This window comes from Aedes albopictus, chromosome 1, assembly GCF_035046485.1.
Source record: "Aedes albopictus strain Foshan chromosome 1, AalbF5, whole genome shotgun sequence".
NCBI lineage: Eukaryota > Metazoa > Arthropoda > Insecta > Diptera > Culicidae > Aedes > Aedes albopictus.
In genome coordinates, this window is record NC_085136.1 from 229,333,386 (window position 1) to 229,358,470 (window position 25,085).

General features: G+C 39.7%; 1 protein-coding gene and 1 long non-coding RNA gene across 2 annotated transcripts in view; one reads left to right on the plus strand and one right to left on the minus strand.

Moving 5' to 3' along the window:
* Positions 1-1,913: 1,913 nt before the first annotated feature.
* On the plus strand, positions 1,914-3,498 carry LOC109427054 (uncharacterized). The gene is made up of 3 exons (XR_003894794.2): positions 1,914-2,397; positions 2,455-2,938; positions 3,015-3,498. It is a non-coding gene; the product is annotated as an uncharacterized LOC109427054 (long non-coding RNA).
* A 13,786-nt stretch (positions 3,499-17,284) lies between these two features.
* The window catches only part of LOC109430744 (uncharacterized), a 37,511-nt gene continuing 29,710 nt past the window's right edge, over positions 17,285-25,085 (minus strand). Inside the window, exon 3 of the mRNA XM_019706820.3 lies at positions 17,285-18,586. Coding sequence (XP_019562365.2) covers positions 17,330-18,586 — 1,257 coding nt within the window. The 3' untranslated portion in view covers positions 17,285-17,329. The remainder of the gene's footprint in view (positions 18,587-25,085) is intronic.

Here is a 25,085-nt window from a genome sequence, read left to right on the forward strand (position 1 = left end):
TATGCTTGGGCTAATGTTTAGTCTAAAATTAGACAAATATGGCACATTTTTGTTAAGACATGTTTTCAAGCTCGAACCTCAGTTAGTTTTATTATCAATCAAGTCGAAACACGAAATTTGATGCGAGCGAACTCCAGAATTTTTTTTTCAAGGATTCCACCAGGAAGCCCTACAAGAATTCCTACAGGCATTATTTAAAAGATTCTTTTTGGAATTCCTCTAAGGATCTTTCTCGGGATCTTCTAGGAACTCCTCCAAGGATAGCTCTAGGAAATCCTCCAATGATTCCTCTAGGAATTCCACGAAGGATTCCTCTGGGAATTTCTCGAAGAATTCTTGCAAGAATTCACCCAAAATTCTTCAGGAACTCATCAAAGGATTCTTCCAGGAATTTTTCAGACATTTTTGCCAAAGATTCCTCCAGGAATTCTTCCAAGGTTTGCCCTGGGAAATGGCTTCTTCAACAGTGTTAAGATAATATTCATATTCAGAATTTACACGCCAAACTGGGTCAAAATCTAATTTTTCTGTAAAGCCCAGTTTCGTGTTTAAAAAAATCGCTCAAGAAACTTCTTGAGCGATTCCTGGCAGAAATGTTCTACGGTGACTACTATTTGAACTGTCATTCCTTGCGTACTGCGATCGAAGAAAAACCGGTCTCTTGAACGGTTTAGGCAAGGAATTTCCCATGCATCAGGATAGGCTGAGAAATTCCTTCTGATCTGCGAACAGCCGTGAAGGAAACAAGATTCGTACAAGGATTCTTCCAGGAATTCTTTAAACGATTCATTTTATTCATTTTGGAATTTCTTAAGATTTTTTCCAAGGATTCTTCTAGGAATTCCTCCAGTAATACTCTATGAATTCCTCCAAGGATTTATCTAGGAATTTCTGCAAGGATTCCTCTAGAAATTCCTGCAATGATTTCTCTAGGAATTCTTGCAAGGATTACTCAAGAAATTCCTCTAAGGATTCCTCTAGAATTTTCTCCAAGGATTCCTCTAGGAATACCTCAAGGAATTTCTCCAAGGATTCCTCAGAAAATTCTCCAAAGAATTTCTCTAGAAATTCCTCCAAGGAGTCCTCTACGAATTCCTCCGAAGATTCATCTAGGAATCTCTCCGGGCATTTCTCCAAATATTCTTCCAGGAGTTCCTTTAACGCTCGATCGATCACGCTGTTGTATTTTGTACAAAGCGCTGAAAAAATCTCGCTTTTTGTACTCAGCATTAGCGCGGTGCTGACGGTGGTAGTCAACCGCGCAATTAACGGAAGGTTAAGCATTCCTCCGGGAATGCCTCCAAGAATTCTTCCAAGGAATACTCTAGATATTCCTCCAAGGAATCCTCTACGATTTCCTGCAAGGATTCCTCTAAGAATCCCCGCAACAATTCCTCTAGGAATTCCTGCAAGGATTCCTCTAGGAATTCCTCCAAGGATTCATCCAAAAAATCCTGCAAGGATTCCTTCAGAAATCCTTTCAAGGATTCGTCCAGGAAAACTTCCAAGGATTCCTTCAGGAATTCATTCAAGGATTTCTCCAGAAAACTCTTCAAGGATTCCTCCAGGAATTGCTCCCGGAAATTTTCCAAGGAATATCCCAAGAATTCCTCCAGGATTTCCATCAAGGATTTCTCCAGTAATTCATTCAAGGATTCCTCCACGAAATTAGCTAAGGATTTCTCCAGGAATTCTTCAAGGGATTCGCCCAGAAATTATTGCAGGAATTCCTCCAAGGATTACGTCAGGAACTCTACCAAGGATTTTACCAAAGATTCCTCCAGGAATCCCTTCAAGCAAAATAGAGACGAAGAGAATTCGATCGTGTCAGTTAGGTCATTTAGGTCCAAATGAAAAATTATCGGATTCCTGTAGAAATTCTAGAAGAGGTTTCATACAAAAAGTGTGACATCCCGCATAGCAAAATACAGTTTGCCATACTTTCCAAACAGAAAGTTTGCTCTAACTGTTACTGTTACTTTAAGACAAACATTTGGTTTTCTGTTTAACAATATGAAGCCTGACGCTACACACCATAGAGAACGTCTTTGATAACGTATACCAACTAGTAACAGTATGTTATAGTGTCTGCACATTGTTTGACGTTATGGAAATAAAACTCGTGAGAAATGGTGGCACTATGGCATCACCTCAAGTCAAACGGTCTGTTCTCGCAGTAGCGCAACACACTATCACATACGAGTTTCACAATACAGTACTTATGCTCAACAATCTGTCATATGGTTACAAACATTTGTATTTGCAAATGAAATATCCTAAGGTTTGCCGCTGCGCTGTCTGTCAGATTATTTGTAAAAAAAAGCAAAAAGTGCAAATCCTGGGTTTCCGAACGACCAAAAAATAATTTTTCTCTGGCTCAACTGCGGAGTTTGCAAGGTAAGCTTGCATCTTAATAAATAAATTTATATTTTAAACGCGATTTATTTATTTTAGTGCCTCCTAAACCGTAATCGAAAGGTGGTTGGCCACAGGCGATCGTGGCGGGCCGGTGCAACAGACAACAAAATTAAAGATTTTCACCGACACATTCCGGCGAAATGACCAACGAAGTGAACTTCGACACTCGGATCCCTTTCGAAAGGATGTCCGGCTTCCTCATCTCGCTGCAAGAGCCGTAAGTGGCATTCCAGGCCCACAGGAAGCAGATGTCGGTGCCCCTGTCTAAGAATGGAACAAACGTGTACGTCGGTGTGCATGATCGTGAAGCTGAAGGTGGACAATAATCGCAAGAGGATCCTGGACAAACGTGCCGCCGGAATCCGGGCGGCGTTGTCGAAGGAGAAGGACAAGTGCACCACGGAAAGCATTTATGTCTCCACTTTGGAAACCATTTCATAAACATGCGGCAACTATTCTGAAAATCTTTAGGCTGGCCACCGCCGACAAGACTGCGGATATCGGCACAGAGCACCTATAGGTAATTTGATTAATGTTGCTGTTTATTTTTCATCAAATTATTTTTATTTCCAACTCCTTTTTCTTAAAAACCGTAGGGCTATCCCGATGTGCATCCAATCTCCAAGGCAACATTCCGTCTCCGGATTCTGTCGGCAGCTTCTTCTGGGTGATAGCTTCTCCATAGCCTTCTCACCAACAGTCGGAACCTGCCAGAATGGCACCGCCGTGTGTACTGCTCGAATTTTGTGTTTAATAATTTATGCTAAATTTACAAATAATTGTTATGTACTGCCCATGCCAAGGCCCATGCATAAAAATTATAAACCTATTATAAACATATTTTGAAGCAATATAATCATCAAAAGCTTAAATAATACTTTCATAAGGAACGAGAAACTTGTGACAATTACAACTTGGAAATGAAACCATCATCCTGTTTGATTTATTGTAAATAATCAAATAAAACAGGATGGTAGTTCATTTTCAAGTTGTAATTGTTTGAAAAAAAGTTTAAATACAGTAGAACCATATATCAAACGTTTAAAATACCATGGAAGACCATAAACCAATAATAGCATATACAGTGTTCGTTTTTCTTTAAAAAATATGGTTAAACTGTTCTCTAACCATTTTTTATGCAGTGAATTGTCTGAAAAACTGGATAATATATTGACCATATCCTATACTGTTTTGCGAAAAATTTGTTCGAGAAAACGAGCGATTTTTTATGGTAACCTATCTTAACCGCCTATTCCACATACTGTAATTTGGCGGATCACCATTTGTCATACTGGAAAATCTGTACATGGAATGGTTATCTTACTGTTTTCTCGGATAGTCTGAGACATGGTTAAATGACAATTGCTAATGGTCATCTACAGTACGGGAAACGCTGCATTTACAGTTAGTGAGTATGCGGGATAGAGGGGAGGGGGTTGAAAATATGGGCATTTTTGCGTGACGTAATTTATGGACGCTCCCTTAACTCTTAGAAGAATTATTGGACAACATTTTTTGCTATGAGAAAAAAATCACTGTAATATGATCATTTGCAAACCCGATCGTTACAAATGGATTTTTAAATTATGAAAAATGTATTGATTTTTTTTATTTTATACGAAAGAGCACCCTTTTCTGAGCCACTATGATTTTTTTCAGATTTTTAGAACCTTATTTTGGTACCTAAAATCACAGAGAACAGACATCCAAGTTCAATAGGGTCTGTTGCCGACTCTGGCAGCACGGAAATTTCGAATACTGAATCGACCTTCGATACCCCCCGATCGGACTCTATGCGTACAAACTGACAGCGACAAGGCGTAAGACCCGAAGCGTAACGAATGTCAGGATGACGGATAGAATAGGTAGATGTGATGTGAACTTGCAAGTCATGTGTGAAGCAGTAGTCATTTGATCCAAATTTATTACTTTGAGTTAAAGTTGAATTCGTAGATTATATTTAGTTAATTTAACGAGATTGCTCAGTTTGTTGCACTGTAAGTTGTTTGTAGTCTGTTAAATACAAAAAAAAAATCCCAAATTACCCTAGTATTGTTCCCGTACAGGTTACCGCGATCTGACTGTTTCGGATATTGCTAGGATTGTGTCTGCGTGTGATCTCTAAATTTCCTTTGTAAGTTTATGAGCATTTATTGGGGTCCAAAATTAAGAATAATGAATTATTACCCTATCCACTTATCCGCGAGCGGTAATGGCGGCGGCGGGCAAAAATAACCGATTCGAATTTTGACGTTTCGTGGGGATCGCAATCGGTTAGCGCCATCAAACAGAGGGTGGAGGGGTGAGGAGTATGAAACTGTTTTGACTTTCCCCCAAGAAACGTCAAAATCCGAACCGGTTGGACATGCCCGCCGTCGCCATTGCCGCTCGCGGATAAGTGGATATAGGCATACATTTAGTCCTGTGGACGATAAATTGGATTATTACTTCTAAGATTGTTGGGATAGAGGTAACTGAGGATACCACTTTGTAAGTAATTATGCATTTCTTATACTCAGGCCATTTTTACATAATAAATCTTACTCCCAGCTTAAGAACTCGGCACCACAACATCAACCGTGCGATTCTAATAGAAGGTCCGAAATTCTTCCCAACAGGGTCCTAAAATTAAAGACGAAATCTCGCTTATATTGAATAATACGATCAAGCATGGTATTGACATTTTTCGCACTGGGATTTCAAAAATGTTCCTACACTGAAATAAATTTTAGAGTAAAATTAACTATTCGACCATGTTTAATTTTACCATGCCTGAAAATAGTAATTGCGAACATGTTTTAGATTACAACCACTACCTTTTTCTTGAAATTACCATGTCCGGATGGCTCAACGAATAGTAATCATTACTATAAAACGTAGTTATCTTAATAACATGTTTCGTGTTTGACAGAACTATTTTTATGTTCATTACTACCATTTTCATATTTAGTTGGAACAAATTTAATTTTTAATTAGTATTTTCGACCATCTTTGCGGAATAATAAAGTAGTTTGCTGCTTTTCAAAATTATTTGTGTTGAAAAGATTAATATTTAAGATGTGTTTCTAAATAAAAACGAAGCGATTAAGCTAATAGACGTGTCCAAGGTGAGTTAGATAATCGCGTCAATTACTTCTTATTATTTCGCTAACGTAATCTATAATTTATTAGTACCCGCAGGTGTTCCTACAAATCACGGGACAAATCCTTCATCAGCAATTCAAGTAAACCAACCAGGAAGACCCGGACTGGATTCAAATAGAGGCGAACAAACAGGCGTATCATAGGACCCCAATTTGGCGTTGAGGGTCGTTTCACCGTCTCGAAAAGGCAGGGTGTCGGATTCAATGTTACGGCCAATTTAGGAAGAAAGTCCGAAGCTTCTGCCATCCTACCATCCGTCACCGAGTCGAACGTTCCGTTAACAGCTGTACCGGTTTACCTAGCTGACAGAGGAGAATGCATTTCGGAAAACGAATTTCCGCCTCCGCCGATGAGATCTAATCCTAGGATGGCCACAATTTTCCCACCAGTTCTAGCAAAGCGTGTTCCATTCGCCACTGGTCAAACATGTCACGCCCTCGAATCCCTATATCGATTTTGTTCCGAGCACCAGACGTGGAACATCTGCAACAGCAACGCCAACTGCACGGTGGTCACTTTTCAGAAAATTCTGGACGTGCTGCATCTCTATCATCACTCCAGTCTTCGGAAAAGCAGCGGAAGCAACCACCAATGTTGCATCCGCTCTAGCAGCTTAATTTCCTGGACAACGTCGCCCACTTCCACTTCCACTAGTCATCCTCCAAAAACATCATCCCAGCCGGAAAAATACTCTGGATCCAGCTTCGAAGCAGATATATACTTTAATGGCTCCGCCGAAGGCGATGAGGAAAACTCCGCCCATTATCCCCCGGAAAATTATTATTTAAGTGTTATTTATACTTAACATAAGTTAATTATGATAAAACAAGTAATAAACTTAATTTTATTTAATCATTTGGCTTTTTTTTTCAAATGTAAACAAGAATGGATGACACTATTGCTGAACTACGTGCATAGTTATTTAAACCATTCTATTATAGTCAAACTTACCATGCCGCTTGCCACACGCATGGTAAATTGAACTATGAAATCAGATTTAAGAATACCATAAAATGTAAATAAAAAGCGACATGGTAAATGGAACCCTGCACATGGTAGTTTCAAAAATTAATCATGGTCTACCAAAATCAAGTAGTAAAAATGTTTTAATTTCACCCTCGATTTGGTCACCGTTACCATGTCTCTTTTTTCAGTGTATCTGACAGACACGGTGGAAAAAAATCACTCAAAGTATGTGTTATAAGCTAGGGACGAGACAAAAGGCTAAAAAAATAAAAATTATATATTTTCAACTACGGTTAATAAAAACGTCAAAAATTGAGTAAATATGTACTCTTGAACCATATATTGTGGTTTAAAACAAGAATCCCGATAGGACTTTAGGAGCCTATTCCAAAATTGTGTAAGGAATTTAACGGTCATTTGAAACGGCAACACAAGTGGCAATATCGTGGTGGCGCTGCTATCGCAAAGTTCCCACGCTGTTGTCGGTGGTGAATATAAAACTTATCTAGAAATGGATACTCACCACTGACTATAGCAATTGCCGCATAGGTGACACTAGTGTACACTGAAAAAAGAGACATGGTAACGGTGACCAAATCGAGGGTGAAATTAAAACATTTTTACTACTTGATTTTGGTAGACCATGATTAATTTTTGAAACTACCATGTGCAGGGTTCCATTTACCATGTCGCTTTTTATTTACATTTTATGGTATTCTTAAATCTGATTTCATAGTTCAATTTACCATGCGTGTGGCAAGCGGCATGGTAAGTTTGACTATAATAGAATGGTTTAAATAACTATGCACGTAGTTCAGCAATAGTGTCATCCATTCTTGTTTACATTTGAAAAAAAAAGCCAAATGATTAAATAAAATTAAGTTTATTACTTGTTTTATCATAATTAACTTATGTTAAGTATAAATAACACTTAAATAATAATTTTCCGGGGGATAATGGGCGGAGTTTTCCTCATCGCCTTCGGCGGAGCCATTAAAGTATATATCTGCTTCGAAGCTGGATCCAGAGTATTTTTCCGGCTGGGATGATGTTTTTGGAGGATGACTAGTGGAAGTGGAAGTGGGCGACGTTGTCCAGGAAATTAAGCTGCTAGAGCGGATGCAACATTGGTGGTTGCTTCCGCTGCTTTTCCGAAGACTGGAGTGATGATAGAGATGCAGCACGTCCAGAATTTTCTGAAAAGTGACCACCGTGCAGTTGGCGTTGCTGTTGCAGATGTTCCACGTCTGGTGCTCGGAACAAAATCGATATAGGGATTCGAGGGCGTGACATGTTTGACCAGTGGCGAATGGAACACGCTTTGCTAGAACTGGTGGGAAAATTGTGGCCATCCTAGGATTAGATCTCATCGGCGGAGGCGGAAATTCGTTTTCCGAAATGCATTCTCCTCTGTCAGCTAGGTAAACCGGTACAGCTGTTAACGGAACGTTCGACTCGGTGACGGATGGTAGGATGGCAGAAGCTTCGGACTTTCTTCCTAAATTGGCCGTAACATTGAATCCGACACCCTGCCTTTTCGAGACGGTGAAACGACCCTCAACGCCAAATTGGGGTCCTATGATACGCCTGTTTGTTCGCCTCTATTTGAATCCAGTCCGGGTCTTCCTGGTTGGTTTACTTGAATTGCTGATGAAGGATTTGTCCCGTGATTTGTAGGAACACCTGCGGGTACTAATAAATTATAGATTACGTTAGCGAAATAATAAGAAGTAATTGACGCGATTATCTAACTCACCTTGGACACGTCTATTAGCTTAATCGCTTCGTTTTTATTTAGAAACACATCTTAAATATTAATCTTTTCAACACAAATAATTTTGAAAAGCAGCAAACTACTTTATTATTCCGCAAAGATGGTCGAAAATACTAATTAAAAATTAAATTTGTTCCAACTAAATATGAAAATGGTAGTAATGAACATAAAAATAGTTCTGTCAAACACGAAACATGTTATTAAGATAACTACGTTTTATAGTAATGATTACTATTCGTTGAGCCATCCGGACATGGTAATTTCAAGAAAAAGGTAGTGGTTGTAATCTAAAACATGTTCGCAATTACTATTTTCAGGCATGGTAAAATTAAACATGGTCGAATAGTTAATTTTACTCTAAAATTTATTTCAGTGTAGTAAACGCTAAAAAAATGTAATCCTTACACAGCTTTCGAGAAAATTTTCTATAGCCTTGGATGTCTGTTCTCTGTGCTAAAATCAATTTCTAAGAGATTTTTTGAAATCACCTTTTGACAGCTGGGCAACTGTTTGACAGCTCCGCCCAGTACAAACTGCGACGAGGAGTTATTCGTCAAATTGCTCTCATACAAACATCAAATTGATTTTTAAATAGGTTCCCGGGCTCCAAAGTTCATGAAAATTTGGATTTCAGCTCAGTTTGACATGCAGATTCAGAATATCGAATTAAACAAAAAAGACACGGACAACGTCTTCAGCTTTCGGCTGTACAGACTGTTTTAAACTTAACATTAGACAACGGACAACGAAGCATGCACCAGTGGAAACGGGGAAGAAACTATTCTCACGAAAAGTTTCAACGCCCGAAGCGGGAATCGAATTCTCACCCTATAGCATGGTGCGATTATAAGCTTGGTGATCCTAACCGCACGGCTACGAGGCTCCACAAATCGAATTATCTCAACATCGCTAAAGAAGCCAAATGCCATTTAGTTACAAGTCCGCTAATTGCAAAATTTGACATGTATCTTCAATCAAATATGTCAAATATGTGCTGTCAGTCATGCTGTCAGTGCATTTCGATGACTTCGATCGAGACTTTTATGTTAAATTGACGTTGCAATTAGCGAATGGCATTTGCTCGTTGCAAAGTAAACATGTTGCAACCAGCGAACGGCCGCTGTGTGATGCTTCCTGATGTTACATCCGTAAAAAGTAAATAAAAAGAAGACATTTCGGATGTACTATATGTGTGACCGGTTACGTTCGTAGTCATTAGAGAACTAAACTTTATTATTACATATTCACTCAGTACGCTCAATGTCGTTTGAGAACCCTTTGAGAGGGTTCGGTAGTTTTACCGAGTGGACATTGCCACTACAGTCCTTACCCCTTTAGTCCACGCTATATACAATTATTATTTGTTTCCTTTAAAATTTCGAAAGCAAAATATGCACACATTAAATTTAGAATATGAATAACAAACATTTAACAATTCGAAAACTGATTCTGTTCAGTCATAACATTATATCTTAGTTGTCTAATTATTTCTGTTCACTACTGTATCCAGTATTCTATGCTGTTGTCGGTTATCCCGATGTCTTTTTCTCCACTTGATCATGTCCATGCGATGAGTATGTGGGACGGCTTTCCTCCAAAATAGAACAGGAACTGACGAAACGTACACCGCATCACAATCCTCCCTGCCAGTTCATATTTCTCGATGACTTCTCTTTCACTTGGTCCATTAGTTCATGTGAAACTCCTTAATGAGAAATGGGACGGTATTCCTCCTCCAACAAACAGCAAACGGCCACTCAACATACACCGGATAATGGTAGGTTCCCAGAGCATTCTCGCGGCAATGGATTACTACAAGTGGCGACGCTTCGGCAGATCGTCAAGGGGATGAAGGCGCAGGCCGTCGCAGACCGCCGACATAAGATGCATCAGCTTCTCCAGCAACATCAAACACTAGTTGACACAGCAAACGTATAAGTGCAGCAAAAACAACAATGTTGTACACGCTAACCCTCAGTTACCCAGATTGGTGTCAAAGCGACCCAGATTGAGCAAAACTGCAGTTACTCTAATCTGAGTAAAGGCACCTTTACTCAAATCTGGGTTACTGATGCTGGTGGCAAAATCTGGGTAACCGGTACCCAGCTCCTCCGAGGCCTTGATTTTGTTACTTTATTTCCAATTTAGATTTTTAATAAAAAGTTCCCAATTCCCATGTGCTTTTTACTCACCTGATGCAGAAAAACAGTTCTCCGGAAGAATTTTACTGTTTTTCCGTAATTTATCCTCATATTTGTCGTGGAAACATCAATAATTTCCAGCGTTCTCCTGACCGCTGCCATATTCTCAAGCCGTAAAGTGACAAAGTGCCGATTACCCAGATCTGTACCCAGATTCAAGAAATCTGGGTTTTCGGGTTACCCGGATTTTGACAACTGCTAACAACATGAAAATCCGGGTAGAATCGACCCAGGCGAAGGGTAGTTTCAGGTTAGCGTGTAGGCTCCGAGTCAAAACAAATTCCGATATTTACAAAAACAATGCACTTTTTTTTATCTTTTCCTTTGCTTCGTTCCAAACGTCATCATATGTTCACAGTTGAGTAGTTTCGGTTTTACCGATTATACTACTCTAGTGCCACAGTTGAACATATAAATAGGAAAAAGGCATTCTCGCTCGGTTGATGAAATGAAAATGGTCTTCATATAAAAAAGGTATGCGTAACAAAAGTTTGCAAAAAAAAATGGAGTGCAACAAAAAAAAGCCCCCTATAACAATGCCTCATTGAAGCCAAAACCGTACCAAAAAATGCACTTTTGTTTCGTGAAAACAACAAAATGACGAGCACAAAAATTATACATAAAAAGGGTTTTATACGCCCTGCTACGTCAAAATAAAAACACTGCAATATTCATTTTTTTACGAATAACTTGGTACGGAAAAATACAGTCACACTTCAATGGAAAAAAAAATACATGCTACAAAAATCACGCCAAAAGCAGACAATTACCAGCGGTCGTGAAAGTAAATATGAGCACAAAAAAAAGGTCACGCACAGTAAAATGTATTACAAACTTATGTCAAATGCGCACAATATGTACCGGCGAACGTGAAAAAAATAGATGGATTCCTTGCCCACTATCACAAAAAAAAAAAATCACGCCATAAGTACAAATACACAAATGTTGATGTGAAATACGCGACTTAACAAAAAAAATCACTTGCACGCTTTATCGCCAATAAAAAAAACTTGAATGGAAAAGTCACGCCAAAAGGTAGCATTTACCAGGGCTCGTGACGCCCACAGCAAGTTCGAATCACATTTCTCCTCGTCGACACTGTTACATCCGTAAAAAGTAAATAAAAAGAAGACATTTCGGATGTACTATATGTGTGACCGGTTACGTTCGTAGTCATTAGAGAACTAAACTTTATTATTACATATTCACTCAGTACGCTCAATGTCGTTTGAGAACCCTTTGAGAGGGTTCGGTAGTTTTACCGAGTGGACATTGCCACTACACCTGATAGTTGAACAATAGAGTTAATAAACTTAGTTTATTACCTCTATTAGTTGAACGGTATCATCCACGTGTTCCATCAAGCTAAACGCAAAACTTTAGTTAATTTAACTTAATTGAATCAAGCAAGCTGTGCTATTATAACCGTCACAGTTTTTAAAGGCCCTTGACGTGGCAATACGGGTAGCTGGCCAAGAAATTGCATTATGGTTCATAATGCAACCCAAACACATAGAACAGACACCCAGGCTAGAACAAATTTCATTCAGAAAGTTGTTTGAGGATTTGAATTTTCACTTAAGTAAGGCTGCAAACCAAACACGATGAAAACACTAACGCCACCAAACACCATATTGCCACAGTCAGTGGTGAATTGAAACATTTCAAGTGGTGAACTTAAATAGTATAGGAAATTAACCGATTGCAGCGTTAGGGAACGTTCAAAAATTACGTCCAACATTTTGGGGGGAGGGGGGTCTAATAAAGTGTGACAGTACGTGTATTAGGTATAGGAAAATAGCGTGACAGAGGGGGGAGGGGGGGTCTAGAAATCCCGAAAAACGATGGACGTAATAAATGAATCTTCCCTTACGATGTTGCCACTTGTGTTGCCGATTTCAAATCAGTAACAAATTTTGAAAACGACGTATAATCAATGGTGTAGCATTGATTATACGTCGTTTTCAAAATTTGTTACTGAAATGGCCTTTAAATACCTTACACAGTTTCGGAACTGGACTTGGATGTCTGTTCTCTGTGACTGAAATGAGTTGCATTATAAATCATAATGCAACTGATTTTTATAGTGAGGAAAAGTAGGCCATAGTGACACAAAAACGGTATGCCGGCAAGTATAAAATGCAATATGCAATCTGAGTGCTGCGAATAGAAACGGTTTTATTTTTCAAGCTAGCCAACACACACCTACACATTCCCGACACACAGCTTTGAAACACGCACGAGCGTTCAATTTTCTTGCAACCACCTCTCTCAGCTCGGTTGTCAAACACGCCGTCGCGACGCTGTTCGGAAATGGTAAACATGATCAATCCACCATTATTCTAATTTTGTTCTCGTGTTCAAAGTTCTTTATTTTCCATTCGCGATGGAAATTTTGATGGATAGTTGTTACAAAATTAGCTAAAATAGGCTCAAAACAATGTTTATCCTTCTCCTTGCTTTCCAACGGCTTGACAGCGGCAAATGGAGACATCGTGACAATTTTGATTATATCCGCAGCACCTAGATAGCAATGCTCTTCAATCAATCACACAGGTTCAACATAACCTCCATCTTCAATGTTTGGCTCCCGCTGAGAGAGTATATGAGCGCTTGCACGCTGACGTCATCACTGTCTCCTTCTCTTTCTTTCCTTCGGCGTCGGTCCATAAAGCCGTCCTTGCCCTCAAAAAAAATTGAGGGCAATGTTTACAAATCGTATGAGAATTCGATGAGGTTAGGTTTTTGCTGCAAGCCTCTAGTGAGTCAGTCCGCGAGACTCAGTATGCAATATGTCCCCCTCAATTGGGTTTTTAAATTAAGAAAAATGTATCCATTTTTTGGTTTTATACGAAAGAGCACCTTTTTCTGAGCCACTATGATTTTTTTCAGATTTTTAGAACTTTATTTTGGTACCTAAATTAAATTTCAAAGAGATTTTTTGAAATCACCTTTTGACAGCTGGGTAACTGTTTGACAGCTCCACCCAGTACAAAATGCGACGAGGGGTGATTTGACAAATCGCTCCCATACAAACTTTAAATTGATTTCTAAATAGGTTCTCGGGCATCAAAATTAATAAAAATTTGAATTTCGGCTCAGTTTTGCATGCAGATTCAGAATATGGAATTATCTCAACACCGCTAAAGAAGCCAATTCAACGGTCGACCAGCAAAGCGAGCGAACCCTTCTGTCAAATCAACGCAGACGCCCACCTCGTCCTATATGAACACACGGGGGTTTGGGGCCAAACATATCGCTGTTTTTTTTTTACCCTTATTCGAAAGATTATTGAATTTTCTATCAAATGACATCTTTGAATTGATTGGTTTAGTTAAATAACTAAGTTTCTAGAGCAAAATAGCTCAAAAGTAGTGTTTTTTAATGTGTTTTTGTCAATTATCTTTAAAAATGCATAATAAATTTAAATTCTTTCTTCGGCAAAATTGTGGCCCCTGTTTCACTCTACAATTCGTTCTTTGACACCAAACTTCTACCTCTTATCGTTTTCTTACAATTTTGATTTATCTCCAGCGGCACAGTGCGCAAAACAGTGCTTACCTTGTACAGTTGCGAATTTATGATCTGAAATGCGATGTGTAAAACGAAACTAAGAATTTGCATCCGTTGAAAGATACGTATTTCGACCCCTGTAAGGACGTCTTCAGTGTCTCGTACCCTAACATCACCTTATTCTAATCACTATTTTTTGGTTCCTAATATATACCGTTCACACCATGCAAAACAATTGGCTTCTTTAGCGGTGTTGAGATAATTCCATATTCTGAATCTGCATGCGAAACTGAGCCGAAATCCAAATTTTCATGAATTTTGGTGCGCGGGAACCTATTTAAAAATCAATTCGAAGTTTGTATGGGAGCGATTTGTCGAATCACCCCTCGTCGCATTTTGTACTGGGTGGAGCTGTCAAACAGTTACCCAGCTGTCAAAAGGTGATTTCAAAAAATCTCTTTGAAATTGATTTTAAGTACCAAAATAAAGTTCTAAAAATATGAAAAAAATTATAGTGGCTCAGAAAAAGGTGCTCTTTCGTATAAAATCAAAAAATCGATACATTTTTCTTAATTTAAAAACCCAATTGGGTTTTTTAATTTTGAAAAATGTATTGATTTTTTGATTCTATACGAAAGAGCCCCCTTTTCTGATCCACTATGATTTTTTTCAGATTTTTAGAACTTTATTTTGGTACCTAAAATTAATTTCAAAGATATTTTTTGAAATCACCTTTTGACAGCTGGGCAACTGCTTGACAGCTCCGCCCAGTACAAAATGCGACGAGGGGTGATTCAACAAATCGCTCCCATACAAACTTCAAATTGATTTTTAAATAGGTTCCCGGGCTCCAAAATTCATGAAAATTTGGATTTTGGCTCAGTTTGGCATGTAGATTCAGAATATGAGATTATCTCAACACCGCTAAAGAAGCCAATTGGGGTGAACGAAATTAGGAACCGAAAAATAGTGATTGGAATTAGGTGATGTCAGGGTACGAAACACTGAAGATTAGCTCACAGGGGTCAGAATGCGTATCTGTCAACGGATGCAAATTCTTAGTGGAATAAACACAGAGGCTTGCAGCAAAAACCTAACCTCATCGAATTCTCATACGATTTGTAAACATTGCCTTCAATTTTTTTTAGGGCAAGGACCGACGCTGAAGCACAGAGAACAGACATCCAGGCTAGAACAAATTTCATTCGGAAAGTTGTGTAAGGATCTGAATCTTTACTTGAGTAAGGTTGCAAACCAATACACGATGACAACACTAACGCCACCAAACACCATATTGCCACAGTCAGTGGTGAATTGAAACATTTCAAGTGGTGAATTAAATTAGTATGGGAAATTGACCGATTGCAGCGCCACGCTATTGCCACTTGTGTTGCCGATTTCAAATGGCCATTAAATTCCTTACACAGCTTTGGAACTGGACTTCACGGACAGAAAAGTTGTCTGCTTGATATAACTTTTTCCATAGTTCTCTTAAGCTTCTAAGATGTTCTTGGCATAATTGTTTCATATGGTTGATTCATAATGATTTGATGTCTACATCAAGCATATGTTCCATTGTAATGAACATCATTGAACACCAACCATGAAATGCCTAAACCAAACATAAGTGTCATTACTTGAACCTATGTTGACCCAGCCTCCTGCCTGCTGTCTACTCAGTCATTGTATGGCGGCGGTCGTTCAAAGTGCGTTCTGCTGGTAATAAATTTTTCGGGATTCGCCATTTCATCTTCAGGTAAGTATTCCGCCGGTAATGGAGTGTATGAGTTCGCAAGCTCATGATGTCTATGCTGTGTTTTCTAGATGCAGCTTCAACATACTCTAGCAATCGAAAGATGACCCAAAATAGATTGTTTTTGGACGGTTTCCCCCGAATGGTTGTGCAAACCGAGAAACTGGACGACCTTCTGGAGAAGCGCAAGACCGTACTGGGTACCGTGGTGAAGTTCGGAATCGACGGCAGTCTGCTCGTACCAGCGGTCGTTTGATCCATCAGTCTAGCAGCCGGTCACACCACGACGAGTTTACCCCACCGAAGGTCTCAATGATGGACGACGTGACTGAGAGCTCTTGATGAGTCACAAGCAGATACAAGCCCTGGCTGACTACTACGTCTTGAATGGACTGCACTTCCGCGTTTTTGAATAGTTTAGGACATTAATAAAAATAAAGAATGTACAAGGGAAATTTTAGCTAATCAAAAAATCCTGTAATGGTGGTATTTAGTGTAATATGTTACAATCAAAACATATTACACTAAATTACGACCATTATAGAATTGTTTATCCTAAATTTAACCTCACTTGGGCATTTTTTTGTGTATGCTTGAAACAGCTCGAAACAACCATCTGATATAGTTCGTTTAAGCCTCAAGTTTAGGGTTAAGTTAAGCGTAAACATGCTTGGATATGCCATGAAAATAAATGAGCTGTCAAACCATCAACCATAAATATTGTTGATGGAAGCATAATATGATTGAGTCAACCATATTTCTTGCTCTAATCAGTTCATCAATTCTGGTCATTTCGAGCTTCTGTTATGCTTCGTCCTATAGTATTATGCGTAATACAATCTCAAAAAGGGATTATATAAAAGTCAGTGCACAAATATGCTTGTTCGCGATCGCAATATGATTGACATAACTTTATATTTTTCTCCGTGTTGGATGTCTGTTCTCTGTGCTGTGGATGAGCTTACAGGGGTCAGAATGCGTATCTGTCAACGGATGCAAATTCTTAGTGGAGTTAAAAGAAACACAGAGGCTTGCAGCAAAAACCTAACCTCATCGAATTCTCATACGATTTGTAAACATTGCCTTCAAATTTTTTTTAGGGCAAGGACGGCTTTATGGACCGACGCTGAAGAATAGAAAGAGAAGGAGATAATGATGACGTCAGTATCCAAGCTCTCATACGGTACTTGGCTTGACTTCCACTAACACGCCCATAGGTTCATCATCATCAACAATTACAGTCTCTTTGTGGTGGGAACATTTTTATTTTGTATTCAAAGTAGCCGTTGATCTGATACCTATGTTTTCCATGAATATTATTATTTAAGGCTAAAAGGCTGACACATACAGCTGTAGGTCGCACTTGCTCCGGATTCCCACTTACCCTTTCTTTCCTTTGCTAATAAGTCTCAGGTTAAAGAAAAAAATCAACTTAAAACCGTTCAGCTCGAAAGGAACAGAAATTCAAAGGCTTTCTTTTTTTCTTTCAAGTAATTTTAATTTATGCGTTCGGAATAATTCAAAATCAAACAATGCGATTTTATTATCACTCACCTTCACTTAGGGGCATTTGGCAACCTTACCAGCATGGTTATGGGGGACATTATCGTGCAACGTCGTCACCGATCCATCACAAAGCTGATATAACAGAGCGAGACATCTCCATACTGTGCATCTCCACACCACCCATCCGTTCGTTTTCGTGTAGTAGTAAATGTATTGGTCACCTTCGTAAAGAAGTACATTTCGCTTGTTGGCATTCTTCACTATAGTATAGTCTAAATCGCCCTTTGGGTTTGGGTAGATCTCTTCAATGTTGGCCGATATGTCATGGACGTCAGTTTCACTAGCCGATGAATAGCTTCTTTTCTGTAGAATTTTTTCCTCGGAATGCCGGCTGTTGGCCAGCTTGAAAATCCGTCCATCCGGGCAGAGGTAAATGGAAACCGTACACTTTCGATGGGAAGCACACTTCCATATGCGACAACCGTCCTTACGGCTGTGCGAGTACGGATATCGATCACCGTTGAAGACCAGCATATCACCTCCGATGCGATTTTTGGTAATCTTGTACGGTTCATTGAGGAATATGTTTTCGACTTCTCGAAACGCTCGAATAACGATCGATTTTCGTTGTTTGCTTTCGTCAACCGGCTGCGGTAGATGGTTATGCTGTGGTATGACATTGCCCAGTATCAATCCATTGGCCTTTGTACCCAACGTGCCTCGGCAATCCTTGGTCTTCCGCCAAATACATCCCCACGTGATGGTCCCACTTTTCGGTCGCGAAGATAACAGCTGATAAGTGTGGCCATCATAAAGAAGGACTTTTCTTGTTCGCTTCTTTATCACCTTCTCCGGTTGATCCTTGGGTTGATCCGTATCGGATGTTTCACTCGCGTCGGGAGGATCACTGTTATCGGCGACATTGATGAGCTCATCATCATCGAAGCTTGATTCTTTTTTTACGTTGTATATAGCCAAGGCTTGGCGAACAATGCTGTCATCAGCATTACTTTCGTCATCTGCTTGTTCAGCTTCTTCATCAATGGTTTCCTCGTGAATTACGCTGATTTCTTCATATTCCTCCTCATTGTAAGCGTCTCGATTAGTATCCTCTGACTGCTCTAATGGTTTCTGATGTACTTCAACGGTGTTTTGCACTGCATCATGTTTTTGAATATTATTTGTACGTTGTCTTTGAGAATCTATCCATTTGTCATTTTTCAGACATTGCATCCGATAGTTGCAAAATTCATCCATCTTTTCAATGCATGCTTTGCAAATCTGAGCTGTGCTGTCTTTGTCGTATGTTAACTAAGAAAACGGAGGATATGTGAAAAAAATACTTATTATACATACTGAAATTAAAATTGGCAGTTGTTTTCTTGTTCATTTAAAAAAAGTAAAATTAGCAACAAATTTCATTTCATTTTCATTTTGCAGCATTTGGTGGGGAAATGAGAGCGCAAGTCAGTCCAAAGCCGATGATAAGGAGGGGTAATGGCTGAATAGTCTTTGCTGACCACATAAACGCCAAACCTATGTTCAAACCTATGTTAAGGCTCAAATATCCAGCAATCCTAGCTGGCAATGTGTTTGTGAAATAAAAATGCAATCATCAATCTGCGTGTTTGTGGTGGTGCGATCTTGTATGAAAATGGAGCTGGTAACACAAATACATGCGAGTTACGGTTCTGGTTAAAGATGGGAAGTATTGCAATTTGAAATAAAAAAAATTAAGCCACAAAAAAAACAAATTACTTGGTTCAATTTTCTTTATTGAATCTAAATTTTTGAAAACGATTACAAAATAAAAATTAAACTAACAGTTTTATTTCTAAGGAACCGGAGGGGTCATATCTGACACCGGCAATGCAACCGAGAAAACAAACGTGTCTGAGGCCATTGAAGATGCGACAGCAGCAGCAATATAGTCCGGTACCAAAAAGCAGTAACCGCGCATATAAAAAAAATCAATTCTTTACATTGACTTCGAATTAGTATGTTTTCGAAGAAATCTTTGATTATTTCTTCCACCTTCTCTTCAAAAAATGTAGGATCAATTTGAGTTTCCTTTACCAAATAATCATCAATGCTGTTACTGTTAACAAAGCACACAATCGCATTTTCTGCTACACAAGCGTGGAGTGAAACTTGAATTTCGCAGGTTGTTTTTCCGGTAAAAAAAAATTTCACCATCCTTTAACTTGCATCCAAGCTTAGCTGCATTTTCTTTGATCGGTCCTTTGATGGCTTTTTTCTTAACAATCATTATTGTTTTTCCATCTTCCGATACTCCCGAAAAGAATATTATACATGAACAATTAACCTCACATTTTAAAATAATCAAGGAATACCATCTGGAATACAGCATATATACAGGGGATAGACAAAATGATCGGGACAGGCAAAATTTTCCCTTCTCAAAAAATATTCAAATATGTAGCTGTAACTTTTCGAAAACTGCATCAAATATTCTCAAATTTTTACTGTAAGTGGATCAACTAGTTGTGTATCAGTGAACAAAACTTGGAAATGATCGGGCCATTCTCTACCGAGGTATAAAGATTCTTGAAAAAGGTAAAATTATCCGATAGCCAACTTTGAGCTGTTATATCTCCGGATTCAATGAACCGAATGCAACGAAATTTTGACCATTTATGACTTGTATAATAAGCTACGAAAAACCTTTGACAAAACTTCAAATTCTTAACACAGAAGATTAGATTATTTTTCTAATAAAACGCCAAATTATCCAAAACTTCAACATCGTTTCAAAATTCAAGATGCTAATAATAGTTCATTTATATTTCCTCTAATTGTCTTGAATATAAATATGTTTTGAAAAAAAATAACAACATAGCCAGCAATTCATTTAAAAAGCAATGGGATGCATATAAAAAATAGACCAATTTACTAAAAAATCATAAAATAAATGAAATCGCTATAACTTTCTCTCTTGTGAATAATTTCAAGTTGAGTCAAACGTTTTTCAGAGCTCATTATATAAGTCGTAAATGGTCAAAATTTCATTGCAATCGGTTCATTGAATCCGGAGATATAACAGCTCAAAGTTGGCTATCGGATAAATATACCTTTTTCTAGAATCTTTATAATTTCGTGCAGAATAGCCCAATCTTTTTCAAATTTTGTCCACTGATACACAAATAGTTGATCCACTTACTATAAAAATTTGAGAATATTCGATGCACTTTTCGAAAAGTTACAGCTATTTGAATATTTTTTGATAAGGGAAAATTTTGCCTGTCCCGATCATTTTGTCTATCCCCTGTAGTTGTGGCATCAATTATTGTATCTGTTTCAAAATTGATTGTTTCTTAACATGTTAACTACAAAACGTAATTCTAGCTTTTTCAGATAGTTCAACTATGTAGCATGGTTTTGATACAAGAAATTTCATATAAATGTTTGCCTTTTTCAAGGAGCATTACGCAGTGCATAATTTTGCACTTGATAGATGATTGCTAGTTTATTTGGTGTTTTTTTTTTCAAGTGAGGTTCAGTTTTTCGAATAAACTTGTATTAATTATTTTATTATATATCTCCTTATTCACTGTATTCCTGGAACAAGATTTACTTTTCAGCATATTTTAGAAATTTATTATTAACCGAGAGCTTTCCTAACTCGTTACCCGAGATGACAAAATGAATCTCCAGGTTACCGGAGATTGTTTATATCTTGCTCAAGCTATTCACAGACGTTAATTCTATGCGTTGTAATTACGCTGAATCTTTCCAAAAAAATTATAATGTTAACACGTCTGGGACCAATGTTAGCCAAAGAACACTAAGTTGAAGAGAGGCAGGTCATGTTCCAATGGGAACGTTGAGCCATACAGAAGATCAAACTGCTTAACGATCAAAGCAAATAACACACACTAAGGGGTACAAAAACCGTAACCAACCTAGTAATGTATCAAATCCATGCATATTTGTCTGGATTTTTTCTCGTGAGTTGTGAAAAAACCATTGCCGTTAGCCCCGAATGTCATTTTTATCAAATTTGTAAATATTATTTCTGTTGATATTCTAAATATGTAGGGTATCGCGCCACTTGGGCGGTGGCTTCTATATTCGTCTGTTTTCCACTATAACTCAGTCAATTTTGAACCAATTGACTTGAAATGTTGTACACGGGAAGATACTATACCTATCTCACCACATTCCAAAAGTTGTGTCAATTGGTTCAAATTTGACTGAGTTATAGTGGAAAACAGACGAATATAGAAGCCACCGCCCAAGTGGCGCGATTCCCTATATTGAATTGACTTACGTGTTTCTGCGTTGGACTTGGAGAGATGTAACGTTTGCACTGAAGTAATGCCTCCATCGTCAGTGACCGGTTCTCGACCGATTGGGTCCAAATCCGGAAGGGGCATCATTTCATCATAAGTCCAAAGAGAACTTTCACCAAGCGAGTCGCTTTGCAGAGATAAGTCCCTCAGAAAACATGCCGTGTCGTCGGTGAACAGTGTCGTCGGTGAATGACGGCCAAACATCTTCAATGGTCGCCGGTCGGGAGGGTATTTGACCGCTGAGAGTCATTTGTTTCTCAAAATTCTCTGTCAACCTCCGACTCAAAGCCACTATGTATAGAACCGAATTCGGATAGGGTGCTGCAGACTGAGCAATAGTCCTAGAAATCACACTCATCATCACTTTTTTTTTTTTTTTTATGTCTTTATTAATGAGATTTTCAGCCCGAGGCTGGTTCATCTCAGTTTCAAAGCGAGAGAAAAGAAAACTAGGGAGACCTGAGGGGTATTTCCTAGTCTGGAATATACATTTCAAGTTCTGGGCTGTCAATTTGTCTACTTGTCTTTGTTGTTCAAAAAGTTTCCATCTCGTATCCGTGGGAATAGCCTTGGTTGGTTGCCTTCAAGTGAGGGTTGGTAACGTAGAGATACAATCATAGTCAGTGGGTGGTGCTTGGTTCGGTTGTCCGTTTTTGGGGGTTGGTAGAGTTGAAATCCAATCGTCGTCCGTTGTCATGCCTATGTCGTTGTTGGGTTTGGAGGTGGGATTCTGAAGCCTCGGGGGATATTACCCCAGAGGGCTATTGTCAGGTTCGACAGAATCGAATTTTAGTCAGGTAGTGAAGTTTAGATTAGTACAAACAGGCCAGCCTCTTTTAGGAACGTGATCAGTTTTGCTTCACTAGTCTCGTGATTTTGGAGCACGTCTGTGATGCTTCCTAGCTGGTGGGATGTTCGGAGGTATTCCAGTTTGGGGCATTCGCAAAGAACGTGTTCAACAGTGTTGAGGATGTTACAGGTGTCACATATCTTGCGGAAAGTTGGTCCCCCAGAAAAATTGTGCGATATCCTGGAGTGCCCTGTTCGTAGTCTGGATAAAATAACTTGTTCTCGCCAGTTGTGACGGTCTTTCCAGGTTTCGGTGTCCCCTTTGATTTTCCGGAAGAACAAGGACCGGTTTGCCCTCCATTCCGCGGACCATGCGTCTTCAATAGTCCGTCTGCACCACAATTTCACGTCCGCTCCAGGCACATGCTGGGTGCGGCGGCGTCCTGTCTGTCCTATATTTGCCATGGTGTCGGCTTCTTCGTTGCCACTGATTCCGCAGTGACCCGGGACCCACGTGAAAATTATACGGTGACCTTCTTCTTCCAGAAACTTCTGAGTTTTCTGGATCCAGGGATGTTTTGACTTCGGCGACTCCAGAGCTAGAAGAACGCTAGCTGAATCTGTAGCGACTAACACAGGTTTGTCGCTGCTTTTCGAGGCTGCCATATAGAGGGCTGCTGCCTCCGCCGAGAAGACGGAGCATTGTTCGGGTAGACTGTAGCATTTTCGGATATCGGGTCCGATAACGCCTATACCAACGGTACCGGCCGCCTTGGATCCGTCGGAATATCTGACTGTAGTCGAGGCATATCGACTGCTTATCGTTTCCGCAAAAAGAGCTTTTGCCCGTATCGAGCTTGTTCCCTTGGTGAGATGAGTTTTCATCGTGCTGTCGAAAGTAGGATCTTTAGCCGTCCAGCTTCGCGGCCTGACACGGTAGAGTTCCTCTACCGGGGGAAGCACGGATCCGGTTACATTGTTTAGGGCTCGGTTCGCCTGCTCTTCGATGAAGCAGATCTCTCCGTCACCTCTGGTTTTCTCTAGGTAGCTTACTGCTCTGCAGCATACGGCTAGGGTCGTCTTGTGATGAAAGGGTAAAATACCGGCTTCGGCACACGCAGAGAGAGCGGGTGTGGAAGGGAGGAGCCCTGACAACGCTCTAACGGTGTTGTTATATACTGGTGCAAGAATAGCGAGTAGGCTCTCCATGGCACGACAAGTGATTTCGATGCCATAAAAAAGCCTACTGTTAATAATAGCATCGGCTACTCTGCGACGTGTCCCGCGATCGCTTCTGGTGCGTCGGTTGGAGATGTTCCTTACTAGGCAGACTCGGTTTTTACAGGCGTCCTTAACATTGGTAAAGTGACTGCGGAAGGTTAAGTGCCGGTCGATGGTGATTCCAAGGAGCTTGAGACTACGTTTGCTTGGCATCGGGTAACCGTTGACAATAATAGGCTTCGATGGCGGTGTGTGCTTCATTTCACAGGCATGTAATCTAACACATTTTTCTGCTGAGATGTCGAAGCCAACTTCTTGTGCCCATTTAGCGACGGCGGTGACACCTGCCTGCAACTTCCGCCTGATGATTTTCGGATGCACGCCGGTTACAATAAGGAGGATGTCGTCGGCATAGACAAGTATGTATAACCCATTGGGAAGTACTGTGAAAACGCCACTCATGGCCACGAGGAACAGGGTGACCGCAATTACCGATCCCTGTGGAACGCCGGTCTCCTCTGTGACAATTTTAGATTTTGTGTTACCTACGAGCACCTGAAATGTTCGTCCGTCCAAGAAGTTTTTTAGAAAGGTAAGCATATTGCCAGTGATGCCCCAGCTGGCCAGTCTATGTAAGACATCAGGGGTCCATGCCCTATTGTAGGCCTTGGCCAAATCCAAGGACGCCATTTCGATGTGGAGTCCTTCTTTCGTTGCATCGTTGATTATCTGGCCGAGCGATGCCAGGTAAGTACCGGTGCCGTAACCAGGACGGAAAGCGTGCTGTCGGAAATCTAATCTGTGGTTTTCTTCCAAATATTCAGTCAACCGCCGGTTCACCATTCGTTCCATGATTTTGCATATGCAGCTTGTCAGGGCGATTGGTCGGTAGCTGCTAACACTGTTGGCGGGGCCGTTGTTTTTTGGGATTGGGATGACGAAACTGTGCCGCCAGTTGTCTGGAAAAGTTCCCGAACTCCACTCTTGGTTGATGATGGAGAGAAGAGTAACCTTTCCTCCCGTAGTTAACTTTTTCAACATTGGATATCCGATGCCATCAGGACCCGCCGACTTTCCGCTAGCCTTCTGAAGAGCGTACTCTAGCTCTTTTATTGTGAAGGGGAGGTTGAAGTTTTGTCCTTCATCAGGTGGGACCGGGAATCTGTGAATCGCTGTTTCGGGAGATGGATGTTTCTTTAGAAAGCGATCCGGGTATCGATGTAGTGAGGATAGATCGTGAAAGTATTCCGCCAAGGAATCAGTAATAATTTGCGGATCTCTTGTCGTTGTGCCATCTATTTTGATCGCTATTCCTTTGTGGCGCCTCTTTCCTTGTATGCTGTTTATTCGTTGCCACAGCTCTGAGGAGGATTGATTCTCATTAATAGAATTTTTTTTTTTTTTTTTTTTTTTTTTTTTTTTTTTTTTTTTTTTTTTTTTTTTTTTTTGTTAAATAGTACGTTTATTTGTCGATTTCAAGTTAAAAA